An 18,200-nucleotide genomic window follows, 5' to 3' on the forward strand; every position below is an offset into this window, starting at 1 on the left:
GCCCTGATCAAAGGGAGGAAGATGGATGGGAACGGCGTGAAGAGCCCAGAGCCCCCGGCCGGCCTCCGGGGTGCTGGCTCCCACGGAGCCAGGACGCCCGGCGTCCAGGTTGCTACCCACGGCATGCCGCCGCCTGCTTCGGGGCCCTGGGGTGGGGGCCTCTTGGCAGAGCAGTGGGCTCCTGCAGGTTCTGACTGCTGCCCGGATCGGTTGCTTGCGTGCTCTGCGCGGCTCGGGACACACTGCCCCCGCTCGCTCACCTGTGCACCGGGAGACTGGATGTGCCTCCCTCACCCAGCCCTGGGCTCTGCAGCATCAGCAGTGGGAGCCCGCCGGGGCTCAGCATGGCAGGGGGCACTGGGCCCCTCTCCTGAGCCTCACTTTCCTGCCTTGTAAGATGGGGTTTGTGTCTTTTCCACGAGGAACATAGCCAAGCCCCACAAGTTAGCCGCGTGAGCCACAGACGTCATTATCTTACGGCTCCGGAGCTCGGAGGTGGGCTGAAGGCAGGCGGGCGGCAAGGCTGCTTCCATCCTGGGGACCCCAAGGTAGGGCCGTGCTGCCAGCCTCTCCTCACAGCTTCTTGAGACACCTGCATCTCTTGTCTCCCGTGTGCGTGCACCGTCCTCGAAGCCAGCAGTGGCCAGGGCCTGGAAGCCGGCCTGGCCCCGGCGTCCGCGTGGAAGCCTCGCTGAGGCCCTGGCTCCTGGCTCTCACCTCACTTCATGAACCAGAGTCTCATTTCTGCTTCTGGGTCCCGAGCTGCCCCAGGTCAAGTGGTTAGGGCGAGGCAGGCTCATGGGGTGCACACAGGTGTCTGCTAAGCAGGCAGGCAGGCAGGCCCACTCCTGCCCACCCAACCGAGCAGCCTGCAGGGCCACCGGGGCCCCGCGGCTCCACATGGCCACCTCCTCACCCTGTAACCCTGGTGGTGACCTCATGCCTCGTGTTAGCTGGAGGAGTGAGGCCAGCTCTGTCCCAGGCCAGCAGGCCACAGTACTCCGACGGCATGGAGACCCTAGAGAGAGGGGGCCTGGGAATGTGAGGGCCTGGCTGAGAGCGCGAAGCTCAGGAGCTGACCCCTAGCGGCCGCCGACCTGTGCGCAGCCAGCCTGGTAGGCAGAGCACCCGGGAGGAGCACAGGAGGTCTGTGTCTTGTTACGGAGCAACAGACGAGTCCTGTGGCACCGTGCTGAGTGTGTGCAGAGCCACCAGGGCGGTTCTCGGGGATCGTGGGCCCCCGTGGCTCCAGCGGGACCCCAGGCAGCTGCAGCCCGCCGCCAAGAGGCGTGGGGACACCTGGGCTTGGACATGAAGCCCATCTCCAAAGATGGCGCCTTGCCTGCCGTGTCCCGCCTCAGGTCTCCCAGGAACCCATGGAGCGCAGTGGCAGTGAGGCCTTCACAGGGCCTGGTGGCGTGGCCCTGGCTTTGTTGGAAGCCAGGCGCTCCCTGAGAAGCAGTAGGCCCCAGCACGGACCCCAGGGAGAGAGGCCACCAGGGGGCGTCGGTGCAGGCAGGAGACACAGTGACAGGGCTGCTGTGAGCGCAGAGCTTCGGGCCTCGGGTGCAGCAGCGGCTGACTGTGTCCACGCCGTGGCGCTGGCTGTCCCGCCTCCCGCGGTGTTGCCTCCCCGTGCACAGCAGCTTTGGAAGGCCCCCGGCAGCTTTCAGAAACGTGGGCTCTGGTCTTGGGGGGTGCAGAGCTGGCTCCCCAGATACCCTCCTGAGAAGCTCGTTCGCTCTCCCCTTGGGCCTGCCGGGGTCTATCCTGGCCGCAGGGCCCACCCCCCTCCACGTCCCACCCCCACCCCCAGCCTCCTCCCTGTTTGTGTGTTTGGCGATGGGACTCCCATTCTAGCCAAGGCCAAGTAGGGGTAGGGCCGAGACCACCCCTTCCCTGGGCTGAGACCCACGCACACCTATGGCCAGACACGGCTGGGGCTGCCTACAGGGAGTGGTATCTCCTAGAGAGACAGACCCCCACCCCACCACCACACGCACAGGTCCAAGCCAGGCAGGGCTGTGGACCGTGAGTGTGGGCCGGGGCAGGGAGGAGGGGGCCCGAGGGGCTGGGGAGCCCTTGGGGGCGGGGGTCTCAGGCGCTCTGCTGACGGTGCCTCCTGCAGAGACAGCCGGGCTGGACCTGTGCCGCCCGAGACACGCGGGGACCTGAGGTTGTGGCAGCCACCGAGCGCCGACTCGAGCACTTCTGGGGCTCTTCCCATAACTAACACCCCACCACCCCAAGCAACACCCCACCAGCACCTCAGTACCCCCAGTCCTCTGCTGTACACCCGGCGGCACCTGTGTCCGAGGTATCACTGCTGGCAGCCCACAGGGTGCCCACAAGGTCGCCACTCTGTTTTCCCCTGCTAGTGGCCTGGTGGGAGACCTGGGTGAAGCTCCTGGCTTCCGTCTGGCCCAGCACTAGCTGTTGTGGCCACCTTGGAGTGACCAGCGGATGGATGGTCTCTGTGTTTAGTAAATGATGGAATAAGGAAGGAGATCAGAAGGAAAAGGGATGTATTTTTTAAAAGACAAAGCAGATTTGAAAAAGAGCCAGGCTTTTTTTTTTTTTTTTTTTTTTTGACAGGCAGAGTGGACAGTGAGAGAGAGAGAGAGGAAGGTCTTCCTTTTGCTGTTGGTTCACCCTCCAATGGCCGCCGCAGCCGGCATGCTGCAGCCGGCGCACCGCACTGATCTGAAGCCAGGAGCCAAGTGCTTCTCCTGGTCTCCCATGGGGTGCAGGGCCCAAGCACTTGGGCCATCCTCCACTGCCCTCCCTGGCCACAGCAGAGAGCTGGCCTGGAAGAGGGGCAACCGGGACAGAATCCGGCACCCCGACCGGGACTAGAACCCGGTGTGCTGGCGCTGCAAGGCGGAGGGTTAGCCTAGTGAGCCACGGCGCCGGCCTAAGAACCAGGCTTTTAAAAATGAAAACATAGATGCTGAAACGACTCTGTGAATTAAACAGCTGAAGAGAGAATCAGTGAATCGGAGCATGGATCGGAAGACGTTTCCTTGGATGCAGCCGGGAGAGAGGAGAGGGCAGTGCAGGGGGGGGTGACAGGGTCCAGCACCTCTGTTAGAATTCCCAGAGTTCCAGACCCGTAGGATGGGGTGGGTTAAGGGGGTGCTGCTAGGGGAGAGGGTACAGGCAGAGGAGATGGTGGGCGCCAGGGCCCAGAGGAACCCGAGCATGCTGCAGCCCTGCCTCTGAGCTGGCCTTACCTGGGGCAGCGCTGGGCACACCTGCGTGGACACTGACCCTGCCCGAGTGGAGGCGGTGTGGGGAGAGCCGGGGCCCTGCCTGGCCAGCCTCACTTTCCCAGTGGCTGCTGACTGCGCCTTCTCCTCCCGCCTGCCAGACACGTGGCTCAGGCAGAGCTAACACAGTCCATTTTGTTTCAGGGTGGACGGGCCCTCGGCCAGGGCAACCGCAGCCAGTGAGGCCCAGTTCTTTTTCTTTTTAAGATTTATTTTATTTGTTTGACAGGCAGAGTTACAGAGACAGAGAGAGGGAGGGAGAGAGAGAGAGAGAGAGAGAGAGCTCTTCCATCCACTGGTTCACTCTCCAAATGGCCACAAAAGTCAGGCTGGGCCAGGAGCCAGGAGCTTCATCTGAGTCTCCCACATGGGTACAGGGCCCAAGGACTTGGACTGCCCGCCCCTGCTTTTCCCAGGAGCATTAGCAAGGAGCCGGTTGGGAAGTGGAGCAGCCAGGACTTAAACTGGTGCCCATCTGGGCTGCAGGGGCTACAGGCAGTGGCTTCACCTGCTGCACCACTGCCCACCCTGCGGCCCAGTGCTGAACCTCCTGTTGGAACTGGAAGGCGGAGCAGCTCTCTGAGTTGGCCCGGGTTGCAGCGGGGGAGAGCGTTGGAGCATTCACAAGATGGTGCACCCTTGAGCCTGGATCCAACCATGCCTGGAGGCCACCCTGGATTCAGATGTCCAAGTCCACACATTTCTTTTTCTGCTCCAGCTGGCCTGAGGTGGTTTTCCTGTCCCATATAACATCCTGCTCTGCCCAGAGGACAGAAGGACGCCCCAAGTCAGAGGCCCCACCCGGGACCTGGCCCAGCCCACAGCAGGAGACGGCCGGGCAGGGTCTTGGCGGCTGTGATGCGGCTGGCTGGGGACACAGTGCCCCCAAGAGGGCTGCCCTGGGTGTTGGCTGCACTCTGGGGGTCAGCGGGCTCCAGGACAGGTCAGCTCCTGCTCCTGCAGGCTCCGGGCTCCCAGCTCAGCCCCCGGCAGAGGCTTCTGATGGCCTCCATCCTTGGCAGGCTGAGGGTCCCCCGGGTCCGCCCGGTGTCAGGACCCCGAGCCTGTGATTCACCGAGGCAGGGGAGGACAGGGGTCCTGGGAGCCCACTGGTCAGTGCCTGTCCCCACTGGCTTCCTGCCCGGTCAGGGCCGTGGTGTCCCCTGGTGGTGACGCCAGGCAGGTGCAGTGGGGCGTCATGTGCTGAGGGCCGGCTGACCTTGCAGCCCTGACCCTCACGCCCTGCATCCCCTGAGCTCCTGTGCTGGCCTCAGCGGCCAGGGGCACTCACACCTGACGCAGCCCCCACGGCAGCCCCTCCTCCTACATGTCCTGTGAACCAGGAGCCCAGGCCGCCATGGGGGCTGCGATGTGGGTGCACACTGCATTTCTCTCTGGTTTGTCTCTGTCCACCTGAGCCCAGCCAGGACCTGGCAAGAACCCCTGGTGGCTGAACATTTGCTGACTAATAAAAAGGCATATGGCCTACACTGCCCAAAGAGCCACACGGGACGGGTCTCTCTGCTTATTTGCTCAGCAGTCACTCACTGGGGGTCAGCACTGCTCTAACACTTAATTAAAATGACCTCACAGGCCTCACGACCACCATGGCTTTTCTAGGTGGTTCCCTACGGCACACACAGGAGACACAGGCACAGAGAGGGCAGGTGGTTTGCCCAGAGCCACAGCCAGGCTGCAGCAGGGCCAGGAGCCAGGCCCAGGGGCTCCTCTCCAGTCTGCATTCTCAGTCCCTGGGCATGAGACGTCATCATCCCAGGCAGGCAGTGACGGCACGGGGACCAGGTGAGGACGGGACGCCTGAGCTCATACCAGTGCCAAGCCCTCCTGCCTCCTGTGTGGCTCTTCCTCCGCTTGGCGGAGTCTCTCTCAGAAGTGGGGAGCCCAGGGGTGGGCACTGTGGCACGGGGGAGTGAAACTCCACTCCTGGTATCCCACATCAGAGCCTCAGTTTGAGTCCAGGCTGCTCCACTTCTGATCCAAATTCCTGCTAATACCCCTGAGAGCCAGAGGATGACGGCCCCAATGCATGGGTCCCTGCCACTCGGATGGGAGGCCCAGATGGAGCTCCTGGCTCCTGGCTTCAACCTCGCCCAGTCCTGGCTGTTGTGGCCCCCTGGGGAGTGAGCAGTGGATAGAAATATCTCTTTTTCTCCCCCTTTCTCTCTGATGCTCTGCCTTTCAGATCAACCAATCACAAGCTGTGGGGGTCTCGTGGCCTCTAAGCACCCCTCCAAGGCTGCCCCAGCCATCCCTCCCCCCCAGTCTCCCCTCCGCCAGCAGCTGGTGGGGACTGGGTGATTTTCCCACCCCGATCTTGGGCACCGGAGCCCGGCCTGCTTTGAGTGAGCCTGAGCCTGTCAGTATGGGAGACGCCCAGCACGCACAGGAGGGAGGACGGAGTGAGCCCCCAACGTGCACTTGCGACAGAGACGGTCCTGTTTCGGTAGCGACACCCTGGCTGATGTCAGCTCAAGGCCCCTCGCTCACGTGCACTCAGGAGAACCATGCTCCGAGTCTGGCACTTGGGTCTCCCTGGCTGCAGCCCAGGAGGTCGGGCACGATTAGCGCGTCTTCCACCCTGGATGACGGGTGCTCGGGGACATAGCCCATCCCAAGCTCATGAGCATCTGTGTTAGGAAGCAAATCAGAAACCACGTGACGCCGGCGCTGCGGCTCACTAGGCCAATCCTCCGCCTTGCGGCGCCGGCACACCAGGTTCTAGTCCCGGTCGGGGCGCCGGATTCTGTCCCGGTTGCCCCTCTTCCAGGCCAGCCCTCTGCTGTGGCCAGGGAGTGCAGTGGAGGATGGCCCAGGTGCTTGGGCCCTGCACCCCATGGGAGACCAGGAAAAGCACCTGGCTCCTGGCTCCTGGCTCCTGCCATCGGATCAGCGTGGTGCGCTGTCCGCAGCGCGCCGGCCACAGTGGCCATTGGAGGGTGAACCAACGGCAAAGGAAGACCTTTCTCTCTGTCTCTCTCTCTCACTGTCCACTCTGCCTGTCAAAAAAAAAAAGAAACCACGTGACTTCCTCTGTAACCGTTTCCCGCCCACAGCTCCCAGGACAAGGCAGGACTTTTGAAACAGACAGCCCTCGTGTGATACAGCCCCCAAACCCAGATTTCAGACTTGCACTGGAGGACTTGGCAGTGACTAAGTGGTTACTTAATATCGATCAGTGGTTACTTATTAACCACCATACCCAGACCACATTTCCACCTCCTCGGCCATCCACACCTGTGCCTAATGGCGCTTCCCTCCTCCACACCCGTGTCTAAGGTGCTTCCCTCCCCAGCACTCTGTATTTATTTATTTTTTAAAAGGCTTTATTTGCTTGAAAGGCAGAGTGACAGCAAGGAGGAATGACACAGAGAGAAAAAGGTTGTCCATTTATTGATTCACTGCAACAGCCGGGGCTGGGCCAGGCCGAAGCCGGGAGCCAGAAGCTTCATCCAGGTCTCCCACGCAGGTGCAGGCGCCCGGCACTTGGGCCACACCCTGCAGGGAGCTGGATGGAAAGTGGAGCAGCTGGGATTCGAACCAACTCCCATATGGGACACTGGTGTCACCAGTGGCGGCTTAACCCCACCACGTCACAATGCAAGCCTCTCTCTCTTTTATTTGTTTATTTTTTTAGTTATAAAAAGGCTTCCTGGGGGCCAGCGCTGTGGTGCAGTAGGTTAAGCATCTGCCCGTGGTGCTGGCATCCCACATGGCTGTTGGTTCAAGTCTCGGCTGCTCCACTTCCCATCTAGCTCTCTGCTGTGGCCTGGGAGGGCAGCAGAGGATGGCTCAAGTCCTTGGGCCCCTGCACCCACGTGGGAGACCTGGAGGAAACTCCTGGCTCCTGGCTTCCGATTGGCCCAGCTCTGGCCATTGCAGCCATCTGGGGAGTGAACCAGTGGATGAAAGATCCTCTCTCCCTCTCTCCCCCTCTCCCTCTCTCTTTCTCTCCCTCTCTCCCTCTCTCTCTCTCCCTCTCTCCCTCTCTTCCTCTCTCCCTCTCTCCCCCTCTTTAACTCTGCCTTTAAAATGAATAAATAAATCTTTTAAAAACGAAGCCTCCTTTCTACCTTCTGTCTGCCCGAGGCGCTGTCCGTAGTGCTGGTTCATCCTCGCGTGCCTTCAGCGCCGGATTTGTTTTTCCCAGATTCCCGCTGAGCCTTCACTTCCCTGGCTTCTCCCTAACCATCTGGTTTCTGAGGCCTCCTCTCGCCTCCTCTCGCCTCCTCTCACCTCCCAGCTCCCTCTTTTCTCCTCTCTCTCTGCAGGGAGCCCCAGCCCTGCTCTCCTCTTGCCTGGGGGCCCCTTCCTGCAGCTGCCCTGCCCATTTACACATGAATTCATCAAAACGAAACAAGGTGGCACCCCCATGTGCCCACAGCCGGTGGCTGCTTCCCCAGGGCCCTCCCTCTCCTGGCCAGCCCCACACCGTCCTCCCTGCCACATCCTCCCAGGGCCCTTGGCACCTGCTGAGAGCTGGAAGCCATGAAGTCCCAGCCGGGAGTCGGGCTCAGGGACACCTCTCGCCCTGCTGCTGGTGTCCACCCCGGTCTGGTTCCACGCTGCAGGGCCTCTCCTCGAGCTGCCTGGTCTCTGCCCATGAGTACACTGGGCTTGAGGGGTCACTCACTCTGTCACGGTGTCACTCCTCTTTCGTAGACCCTGCCAACAGTGCTCCTATGGGACACCAGCATCACAGGAGGCAGATTTACGCAGTGCCGCAATGCCAGCCTCATGGTTCCTCCGTGGTGTGCCCAGCTGTCCCCGGGCACTGCCTGTTTGCCAGCTCCCTTGTCTCGGCCCTGCCTCCGTGATGGCCCGTGCCCACTGCTCACCCCGCTTTGCCTGTTCAGGGGGGCTCTTTTTTTTTTTTTTTTTTGACAGAGTGGACAGTGAGAGAGAGAGACAGAGAGACAGAGAGAAAGGTCTTCCTTTGCCGTTGGTTCACCCTCCAATGGCCGCCGCGGCCGGCGCACCGCTCTGATCCAATGGCAGGAGCCAGGTACTTATCCTGGTCTCCCATGGGGTGCAGGGCCCAAGCACTTGGGCCATCCTCCACTGCACTCCCTGGCCACAGCAGAGAGCTGGCCTGGAAGAGGGGCAACCGGGACAGAATCCGGCGCCCTGACCGGGACTAGAACCCGGTGCGCCGGCGCTGCTAGGCAGAGGATTAGCCTACTGAGCCGCGGTGCCGGCACAGGGGGGCTCTTTTCAAAACAGCTCCTGCACTGCCCCGGCTCCCGCACCCTCCACACTCACCCTGATGCTCAAGGACCCTCAGGGCTGCCCCCTCACATGCTGTCCTCGGCTTGGAAGCCCCTCCCTCTGGCCCCTAGCCCCACTGTGACCACGCAGGCTGGTGGGTTACGCAAGTCTCCCCCCAACCAAAAGAACATCCCTGCTGGCCTCTGTGCCTGGCCGTGGAGTGAGTGGGGGGCAGGTGGGGAGGAAGGCGGCCTGACCATCACCTGGAGCAGTGGAGAAACTGAGGCTTGGGGAGCCGGAGAGCTTGCTGAGGGCACCCAGCAGGTGAGACCCAGACCTGCATTAGCTCCTGGGACAGCAGTGTCCCCCAGGGGGCAGGGGGCTGGCTGCTGAGGAGGATATCCAGTGCTGACAGTGTCCTGGGAGCCCAGGGTCTGGGGGAGGGGGGCGGGGACCGGCTCCAAGAGCAGCTCCACAGGCCACGCCATCCCCTGCAGCCACGAGGTGGCGCACAGCCTTGGCGCTGGGCGGGCCCGTTAGCTGCTCTGTGCTACCTCCCTGGGCCTGGCAGAGCTGGACGGGGCTCCTGTGTCCCACAGTCTCCGAGGACCAAGGGGGCAGCCCCACCACATCCCTGGGGCCCGGCAGAGCTGGACGGGGCTCCTGCATCCACAGTCTCCGAGGACCACGGGGGCAGCCCCGCCACATCTCGCATTTGCGCCCATGCTTCCTCTCCTGAGTGTCAGGATTCCAGGGCAGCGACACGGCTGCCAGCAGTGGGTGTGGGGGAGACGCTGGACTCCAGGCCTTCCCCGAGGTTGTGGGGGTGCCAAGGTGGTCAAGGAAATACAGGGTCTTCTATCTGCTCGGGGAGGGTGGGCGCGGGACGCGGAGGCTGAGCTGCCACCTGGTTGCCGGCATCCTGTGTAGGCTTTGGTTCCAGCTCTGGTTCTGACCCAGCCCCCTGCTGATGCACCTGGGAAAGCAGCGCAAGGAAATCAAGTGCTGGGCCCTGCACCCGTGTGGGAGACTTGGAAGGAGCTCCTGGCTCCTGGCTTCTGCCTGGCCCAGCCCCAGCCGTTGTGGCCACCTGGGGAGTGAACCAGCAGATGGAAGATATCTCTCTCTCTCTGCCTCCATAACTCTACCTTTCAAATAAATAAATGTATCTTATTTTTTTAAAAGGGGGGTGAAATGGGTGAAGAACAATTTTTTTTAAAAGTTCATGGGAGGCCGGCGCCGTGGCTCAATAGGCTAATCCTCCACCTAGCAGTGCCAGCGCACTGGGTTCTAGTCCCTGTCAGGGCGCCGGATTCTTTCACGGTTACCCCTCTTCCAGGCCAGCTCTTTGCTGTGGCCTGGGAGTGCAGTGGAGGATGGCCCAAGTGCTTGGGCCCCGCACCTGCATGGGAGACCAGGAGAAGCACCTGGCTCCTGGCTTCCGATCAGCGCGGTGCGCCGGCCGCAGCAGCCATTGGAGGGTGAACCAAGGGCAAAAAGGAAGACCTTTCTCTCTGTCTCTCTCTCTCTCACTATCCACTCTGCCTGTCAAAAAAAAAAAAAAGTTCATGGGAGGCCGGCGCTGTGGCTCAATAGGCTAATCCCCCATCTGCGGCACTGGCACACCGGGTTCTAGTCCCGGTCAGGGCGCCGGATTCTCTCCCGGTTGCCCCTCTTCCAGGCCAGTCCTCTGCTATGGCCTGGGAGTGCAGTGGAGGATGGCCCAAGTACTTGGGCCCTGCACCCACATGGGAGACCAGGAGAAGCACCTGGCTCCTGCCTTCAGATCAGCACAGTGCGCCGGCCGCAGCAGCCATTGGAGGGTGAACCAAGGGCAAAAAGGAAGACCTTTCTCTCTGTCTCTCTCTCACTGTCCACTCTGCCTGTCAAAAAAAAGTTCATGGGAAATTCACATATGGAAATTTCTGTGCCAAAATAAACCCATCTTTGAATTCCATTTCCCATGGCCCCCTCGTGTGGGGCCATCCGCCCACCACTCATCAGTGTTTTATGTGCAGGGCGGCCCCAGGCTGCAACGCAAAGAACCGTCAGGCCGCAGCGCCTGCACGCACAGGCGTCGGCCCTCCTTGGAGGTCGAGGGCAGAGTCCCCGCCCAGGCGGTGGGCATTGGACTCCTCCACTTTGCAAACGGGGACATGGGGCTCAGGGGTCAGTGATGTGCAGGACCCACAGCCGCCACAAGGTGGCTCCACTTTGCCCTGCAGAGGCCGAGAGCCTGGCCCGCGCACTGAGGCAAGCGTCGGAGGCACCAGTTGCTGGAAGCGAGAGCTGTCCCCAGGAGAGTGGCCCAAGGACCAAGGCCAGCGCCGGGCATCCAAGAACGGCGGCAGCTCCGAATCAGCGTCCGAGTCTGAGTGTGGGACAGTGGCAGAGAGTGAAGGGCGGGGGAGGGTTGGGGGCCAGGGGCAGGGGCCTCCGGCAGGAGGCATCTGTGGACAGGTCATTCCTGCTGCAGGAGCCCAGGACGGCAGGTTGGTCCTGTGGGAGCGCAGGGAAAGGGGTAGTCAGGGGAGGCCTCCTGGAGGAGGCGGCCTTGAGCAAGGGATGCCTGGAAAGAGTGTACTGATGGGTACAATGCCCCAGGCCCTGGGCGGGCGAGTGCAGGGCAGGGCGCGGCTGTCAGGTGAGACAAGGAGGCAGAGGGAACTGGGGTCTCGGTGCTGGGATCACGTGTGTGAGGGAGGCACAGCGTGGGCGGCTTCTCCAGCATGCGAGGACCCTGCACACGCACACACACAGAGATGTGCACACACACGCACACACATGCACACGCAGGCACGCAGGTGACCTGGCTGCTCAAAGCCACCCGTGGGTGTTTCTGCTCTGAGCCATGTTGTCGCTGTCCCCGTCTTTGTAGGCTGCGTGGGCTCCGAGGGCGGCCCTGCCGGGCCCTGAGCTCCTTGCGAGAAGCTGGTCCAAGCACCTCACCTGCTGGGACTCGGTTTCTGCGTCTGTGGAATGGACACAGTCCCCAAATCTCACCTGCGTGTCCAGAGCTGGGTCCTGAGGTCAGCCCACGGGGCTCCCAGGTGGCATAGAGGGCTGGAGGGGGTTGTGTGGGCATCCGTAGCAGGCCTGCCGAGGCCACAGAGACCCCTGGCCTGTCCGTCTTCCACACGTCCTGAGCTGGCCCTGCTCAGTCACAGCCCTCTGAGCCACCTCTGTACACGGGCAGTGGCTCCCACGCATCACCCTCTGTCCACATGACAGCAGGAGCAGTGGCCGTGGGACGCTGTCTGTAGCGGCTCAGCCCTCTCCGCCCGCTGGCCACCCTGAGGCCGCCAGCCTCACCTCTGGCCGCGTCTGCCCGCTGGCCGCCAGCCTCGCCTCTGGCTGGTCTGAGGCCGCTTCAGGCTTTCTCACCCTAAAGCACTGGCTGGATCCCCTCGCCCCTGCTCAGCTTCCTGCCACAGATCCCTAGGACGGGGCCTGAACCCAGCAGGCCAGCCTCCTGGCACAGCCCCTGCCGTTCCCTCCTGCCATCTTGTCCTGCTTGCTCCTTGTCCAACGTTGGGGGTGGGGGTGGGAATCACCTCCTCCAGGAAGCCCCCCTGCCTGACAGGCGTCTCTGGGTATCTCCTGTGGCTCCCTCCGTCTCCGCACTGACTGCGCCGAGGGCAGGGGCAGTCTCGGTCCTCCCTTCCCCGAGTCTGCGGCAGAGGGTGGTCAGCATGTGCTTGTCCTGGGGCACTTTGAGCCCCCACTCCCTCCTCTGACAAAGCTGGGGTTATCCTGGGCCCTGTCTCCCAGCCCCCACCCCGTGGAGGGCCCCTGGATGCCTGAGCTGGGGGAGGCCAGGCGTGTGCTGCCCACTGCCCGCTGCCCCTGCTGGGTGTGTCTGAGTGTTGAAATGCTTGTCTGAGAGGGCCCTGGGAGCTGGGCTGGGGCAGGTGCGATGCCCATGCGTGCAGCGACAGAGAGAGAGAAGGGTCAGGGTCTCCCCCACCTCTCCCAGCGGCGTACCTGTTCTGCGGGGTCCCCTGTGTTGTCTTGGACATTCGCAGGTGGGTCAGGAGTGCTGTTTCTAGAAGCTACACACATGGACGGTCCTGCCCGGACAGGCAGTGGACCAGGCAGGGAGGCCATGGCTCTTGCCCCCCGGGGCAGGACCACAACCTCAGGGTTGGAGCTGAATGAAGCCCTGTGATGTCCATGCCCCCTGCTCTCCCTCCAGAGCTGCTCACTGGCCTGAGGACAGGAAGTGGGGCCCAGGGAGCCCTGCGGAAGTGGGGGCCTCTTGGGCTCCTGCCCCTGGAGTCACCTGGGCTGACTGCCTTCACCCCACGTCTTGGAGTCCCTGCACCCCCGGCTGCCTGGGCAAGTGGCTCGGAGCTCCAGGGATGGGTGGAGACAGGTGTCGGCTGCTGAAGGACCAAGGCGGTGCCTCCCTCCCTCCTGAAGCCGCACAGGGAGGGTGAGGCAACGCCCCCGGTGTGCCGGCCTGCAGCACAATGAACTGGGTTTTCCTGAAACAGAGAGTGGGAATGCGGGGACAAGGACGCAAAGAATGGAGCCAAGACAAGTCCTGATCAAGGCTCGTTTATTGAATAAATCCAGTAGTATTTAAACATGACCAGTTGTTTACAAGAAGGAGCACAAAAGATTTACATATCAAAAAGGCTCTTAAGGTTACAAAGAGTTCCCAATAAGGTTCTTAATTATTGATTACAAGGGTACAATAAAACACTTAGGTGATAAATGCAGGTTACAGGTGTGACTGATTAACTATATCATCTCTTGTGAAAGGTTTAGGTTCTTCCTGCCTCTTCCCGGAATCTCCCTAGCCCAATTGTCTGTGCCTGGGAAGTCTCCATTCATATGTTTAAGTGTAAACAAAGGGAGTGACTACCTGTGGCTGCCCACACCCCGGTGCCCAGCTGCTGCAGGAGCTTGGCTCGGCCCCTGGGTCCCCCCCCACCCAGCAGTGCCTGGCAGCTGCTCCATCTCCTGCCCCTCAGAAAGTCCGAGCGGGGAGACCAGAGCCCTGGCTCCCAGCCTGCGGCTCTTCCCCCAGCCTCCTGCCCCCGCCTCCGGCCGTGCCTCCAGCCCTAATCAGGATGCAAAGAACACAGCCAGACTGCCGCGGGCCGAGCGGTGCCAGGTGTGGCATCTCCAGGGAGAAGGTGACGTGGGGAGAGGGCCTGGGCCAGGAGTCGGCAGCCCTGGCGTGGAGCACAGCCTACCTGTCCTGTGGCTCCGAGCCGCCGTGCACGCCCTCTGTGCCTGCGTGGCCCGAGCGGTCCTGGAACCACAGTGGGGCGCCCCGTGTGCTGGGGCCGGTCTCAGGACACAGGGCGGAGCAGGATCTGATCAGGCTGGGCTGGCCCTCTGGTGCCTATGCCACTTGTGTGGCTCCCAGGGCCCCTGCTTTCACTCAGCACCAGGCTTTCTCCTGAGTCCAGCCCTCGCGCCCCTCAAGGGCTCTGGGGGGAGGGCGGGCACCAGGTCTGCTGCTTGGACGGTGGCAGTGCCCACTCTGGCCCGTCGCCAGGTCCAGCTCAGCTGCGGCAGGAGGGCACCTTACCTGTCACCAGCCGCGTGGCCCGCAGGGTCAGGCGTCCGCGTGGGGCTGCTTGGACAGCCCATGGATTTTGGCGTGGGCTGGGCCAGCTTTCCTTTCTTTCTTTTTTTCAGATTTATTTACGTACTCGAAAGGCCGAGAGACAGAGCGGGAGGACTCATCCATCCGCTGGTTCACTCCCCAGAGTGCACACAGCAGCCAGGGCTGAGCTGGGCCAAAGCCGGGAGCCGGGAGCTCGGCCCTGGTCCCCACGTGGGTGGCAGGGCCACAGGTGCTTGAGCCATCACCTGCTGCTTCTCAGGTGCATCAGCGGGAGCTGGAGCGGGGGAGCCAGGACGCCTATGCAGGCTACTGTGGCTGAACCTGCCGCGTTCCAGTGCCCCCCGCCTCGCCCTGAGCAGCTCTCTGGCTGCTGGCGCCGCCGTCTCCCTGTGTCCTCACACGTCTGTCGCTGTGTGTCTGCGTCGGAGTCTCTTCTCCCAACAAGGTCCCCAGCCTGTGGGAGGAGGGCCTGCCCCACGACATCACGTGGCATGTCTTCCGTGAAGATCGGAGGCACAGGGGCTGGGACTCCCATACATGGATTTTGGGGGTACACAGCCCAGCCCTGGCAGTCCTGCTACATAAGGGGGTGACGAGACGCCACGGAACACCGTGCACCCCATTCTGGTTCACGCTTGGCCACCAGGCCGGCCCTCGCCTGGCTTTGGTCCACAGCTCTGCTCCCCACCCGGCAGCCTCTGGCACGGGGGCCACACGCAGCAGGCAGAACTGAACTCGGGGGGCACAGGGGTCCTGGGGCTGTCCTGGCCTCCCTGCAGAGAGCACCCCGTGGGACATGCTCTGTGACATGCTAGGGTGCAGAGCTGCCATGCCACAGAGAAAGGCAGACAGGTACACTCGAGAGAGCATGCGTGACAGGGGCAGGCGTCGGGGCGGAGCCTCTCTCAGGAAGCAGAGGTGAGGGTGCGGCCTCTCCAGGTGGCCAGCTGCTGGGGGGCAGGGCTGGGCCCCGACCCCTTCCGGAGCTCAGACAACCCTGCAGCAGCTCCTGATTCTCCGCCCGGGACCCCTGATTCTCTGCCTTCAAACCCCTACCGGACTCCAGCCCCAGCCGCCCCGCTCCTGGGTCAGGCCCAGATCCTCAGCCTACAGGAAGGCCTGGGGTCCCTGAGGGCATGCTCCTCGCCCTGATCCTGGAGCGCCCTCCTGTGAGTGGGGCAGCCCCTGGCCCTGATGCCAAGGTGGGTCGGGGCCCCCCGGGCAGCTGCACTTTGAGAGGGTCCCCTGGGCTGGGCCCTGCTCCAGACCACAGCGCCTGAGCCAAGGCATGGGTGAGGGCAACCGCAGTTTCCCTGAACGACAAAGGTGAGATTTAGAAAGCCGGGGAGCAGCCCCTAGGCGCAGCTGCCGGGGTGGGTTCCCCGGGGAGATGTGGGGGGGCGGGACCCACTGGCGTCCGGGGACCCAGTCCTGGTTCAGGGGACAAGCACTTCCGCCCAGGGTGCAGGTCGCCTCTGGCTGTGACGTCCCTGGCCCATCTGCCGGCCAGGTGCTGCAGCCTGCGTGCCCCTGCGCGCCTGTGCCCGTGCTGGACGCGCGGCATGGCCGTGGCCGCGGCTGGCGGGCGGCCGCGCGTGCGCGTGGGAGCGGGCGGCAGGACCCACGTGGGCCACCCAAACAAAGGCGGCGCCGCGTGACCGAGCGCGCGCGCGCGCACCCCCAGCCGGGCGGGCGCGCCCCCGCAGCCCCGAGCCGGGAGGGCCGGGCGGGGCGCGGGGCGGGGCGGCGGCTGCGCAGCCGGGCCCGGGGGCGCGCAGACTCCGCGCAGCGGGACGCGAGCGCGCGACCCGGCGCCGCCGCCGCCGCCGCCGCCGCCGCCGCCACCGCCTCCGCGCTCGTGGCCGGCACCGGCGGGGCCGCCTCCTCCGGGCTCCCCGGCGCCGCTGGGCTCCCGGGCGGGCGGCAGGTGCAGCGCGGCCGGGCGGCCGGCGAGGGGCACGCCGCGGCGGCGGGTGGATGAGAGTTGGCGCCGAGCTCCGCGCAGGGTAAGCGGCGCGCGGCGACACCCCAGGGACCTGGGCGGACTCGCGCCGTGCTCCGTCCCGGACCGGCGGGCCCTGACCCCGGGCCTCGCGGGCGGGAAGCCCGGGACCCTCCTTGCCTTGCTCCGCGCGGGCGCGCCCCGCACACGCCCCCGGTGCCGCGCGGGCCGGGGCGCGCGCCCGGGCAGCGGCGTCCGCAGGTCCCGGTTAGCCTGGCGGGCGGGCGGGAGGATGACGTCTGGGGGACGCGGGGCCCATACTGGGGTGGGGGCCGCCGCCGCCGCTGGGGCGCTTGGGTGGGGGACACTGAGGCGGGTGCGGTGGCGTCGCCCTGCTGCCCCACTCGTCCTTGACGGACAGGAGAGGAGGTGGGCGTCCCTAGCCCCGCGACCCCAGGAATGCCTAGGCCAGAAAGTTGTGAACAGCCGCCCCTTCCCTGCACCCCCTTTCTGCCCCGGCTCCCCACTCTTTGTTCGGCTGGCAGGGCTCTGCTGGGGCCCAGGCCTGTGTGCCAGTGGGAGGGGGCTGTAGTGTGGCAGCCCCCAGCCCCAGGCTCCCACCTGCCCGGAGCAGGTGCAGGGGGCAAGGAGCCCAGGGTGGCCTGGAGCTGGTGGCCTGTGCTCCGTGGGGGAGGATCAGGGGCACCCTCCACCCAAAGCACCGGGAGCCCACTGGCCTCCCACAGGCCAACCCTGGGCTGTGACATCTGTGCATTTCCAGGGGGTCCATCTGGCAGAGCCCTCCTGGGGGCTGGGGTCCCCTTCTTGCCTTCCTTGTGTGGCCTGGGAAGGAAATTCAAAGTTCTGAGCCCCTCCCTGCCGCCAAACCCTGGGGTTTGCCTTAGTGCTGGGTCTGGGAGCAGGGTCACGGCCAGGGCCCTGTTGAGGCCACGTGGAGGGCAGAGGCGGGGGGAGGAGTCTGGAGGTTGGCCTCCCTTGTGCACCTGTACCTGCTCCGTGACCTTGGGCAAGGCGGTTTTCTCCCCAGTGAGTGGAGACCATTCAGTGAGATGCTGCAGGCTCCCCACCCGCTGGGCACGCCCTGGGTCAGGGGTCAGCAGGGCTGGTGAGGCGGGGCGGCTGTAGCTGAACTGTGGGGCCCTCCCTGCCGCTGACCCCACCGTGTCCCAGGCCCGGGCCTGTTGAGTGTGTTCTTTGCCCTGTGTTGAGGTGCAGCCACATTCCTGGGCTGTGAGCTGGGACACCCTAGCAAGGGCCGCCCCCTCCTTCCTGCCGGAGACCCCTACCTGGCCTCTGTCCTGCCCCGGCTGTGGCGGTGACCCCAGGGCAGGGGCCACGACTCGCCTGGGTCTGAGCAGGCTGGACGCGGCGGGTGAGGCTGGGGCCCAGTGGCTGGGAGGCGGGGGTCCAGGGTCTCAGCTGGCCAGCGTCCCAGCCAGCCTGGCTGATGGTGTGGGGAGCATGACTGTCCCCGCCTGTCCCATGACATCTGTTGTTCTGTATGCCGGACAGCCATTTCCTGGAAACCACAGGGACAGTCTTGAACTTGAGGTCTGTTTCGACACAGCCCTGGGAGCCTGTTTGTTCTCTGGCTCCTGCCCAGGCAGGTGGGAGGGCCCTTCCTGAGGGAGGAGCCAGGTGGTCTCTGTCCGCACGCAGGGCCGTGAGCGCCCGGACGCCTCTCTTACCAGTGGCGTCCAGCCGGCTGTCGTGGCCTCTGCTTGCCTCGCCCTCACCTTCCCCGGCTGGGAAGTGAAGGGAGACTCGGGCCGGTTTTCCTGAATCACCGTTTTGCCGTACAGTAGAACAGTGGCTCAGGCACGGTGAAAACAAGCGTGGTTCGTTTCCGGTGAGATGTCGCTGGCGCTCTGGGGTCTGAGCCAGGGCCCCTCTGTACACATGTCCCAGAGACAGCAGCCAGGCTGGCAGGGACCCCCGGGGCCCGCGCTGAGGATCCCAGGCTGGCATCCGCGATTTGAGGGGTGGTGCCACCCGGGCCCCCCTCCTACCTGGGACCCCACGCAGTCCCCTGCCAGCTCCCCACGCGCGGCTGCAGGGCGGTTCCCTCCGGAAGCAGGAGCTGCCGAGCTTTGCAAGGGTGGGGGCTCCTGTTCTGGAACCTGAGACCCTGGCCAGGGGCTCCTTTCTGGGGGCCGCC

General features: G+C 64.1%; 1 protein-coding gene across 3 annotated transcripts in view; it reads left to right on the forward strand.

Moving 5' to 3' along the window:
• Positions 1-15,060: 15,060 nt before the first annotated feature.
• GRAMD4 (GRAM domain containing 4) overlaps positions 15,061-18,200 on the forward strand; it is a 71,786-nt gene continuing 68,646 nt past the window's right edge. The window contains exon 1 of one of the 3 annotated variants that reach the window (XM_070053056.1): positions 15,061-15,281. In XM_070053056.1, coding sequence (XP_069909157.1) covers positions 15,274-15,281 — 8 coding nt within the window. In that variant the 5' untranslated portion in view covers positions 15,061-15,273. Of the gene's footprint in view, positions 15,282-15,386; positions 15,406-15,904; positions 16,086-18,200 lie in introns of those variants that run through there. The other 2 variants (XM_070053055.1, XM_051828127.2) reach the window with 2 other exon arrangements.

This window comes from Oryctolagus cuniculus, chromosome 11, assembly GCF_964237555.1.
Source record: "Oryctolagus cuniculus chromosome 11, mOryCun1.1, whole genome shotgun sequence".
NCBI lineage: Eukaryota > Metazoa > Chordata > Mammalia > Lagomorpha > Leporidae > Oryctolagus > Oryctolagus cuniculus.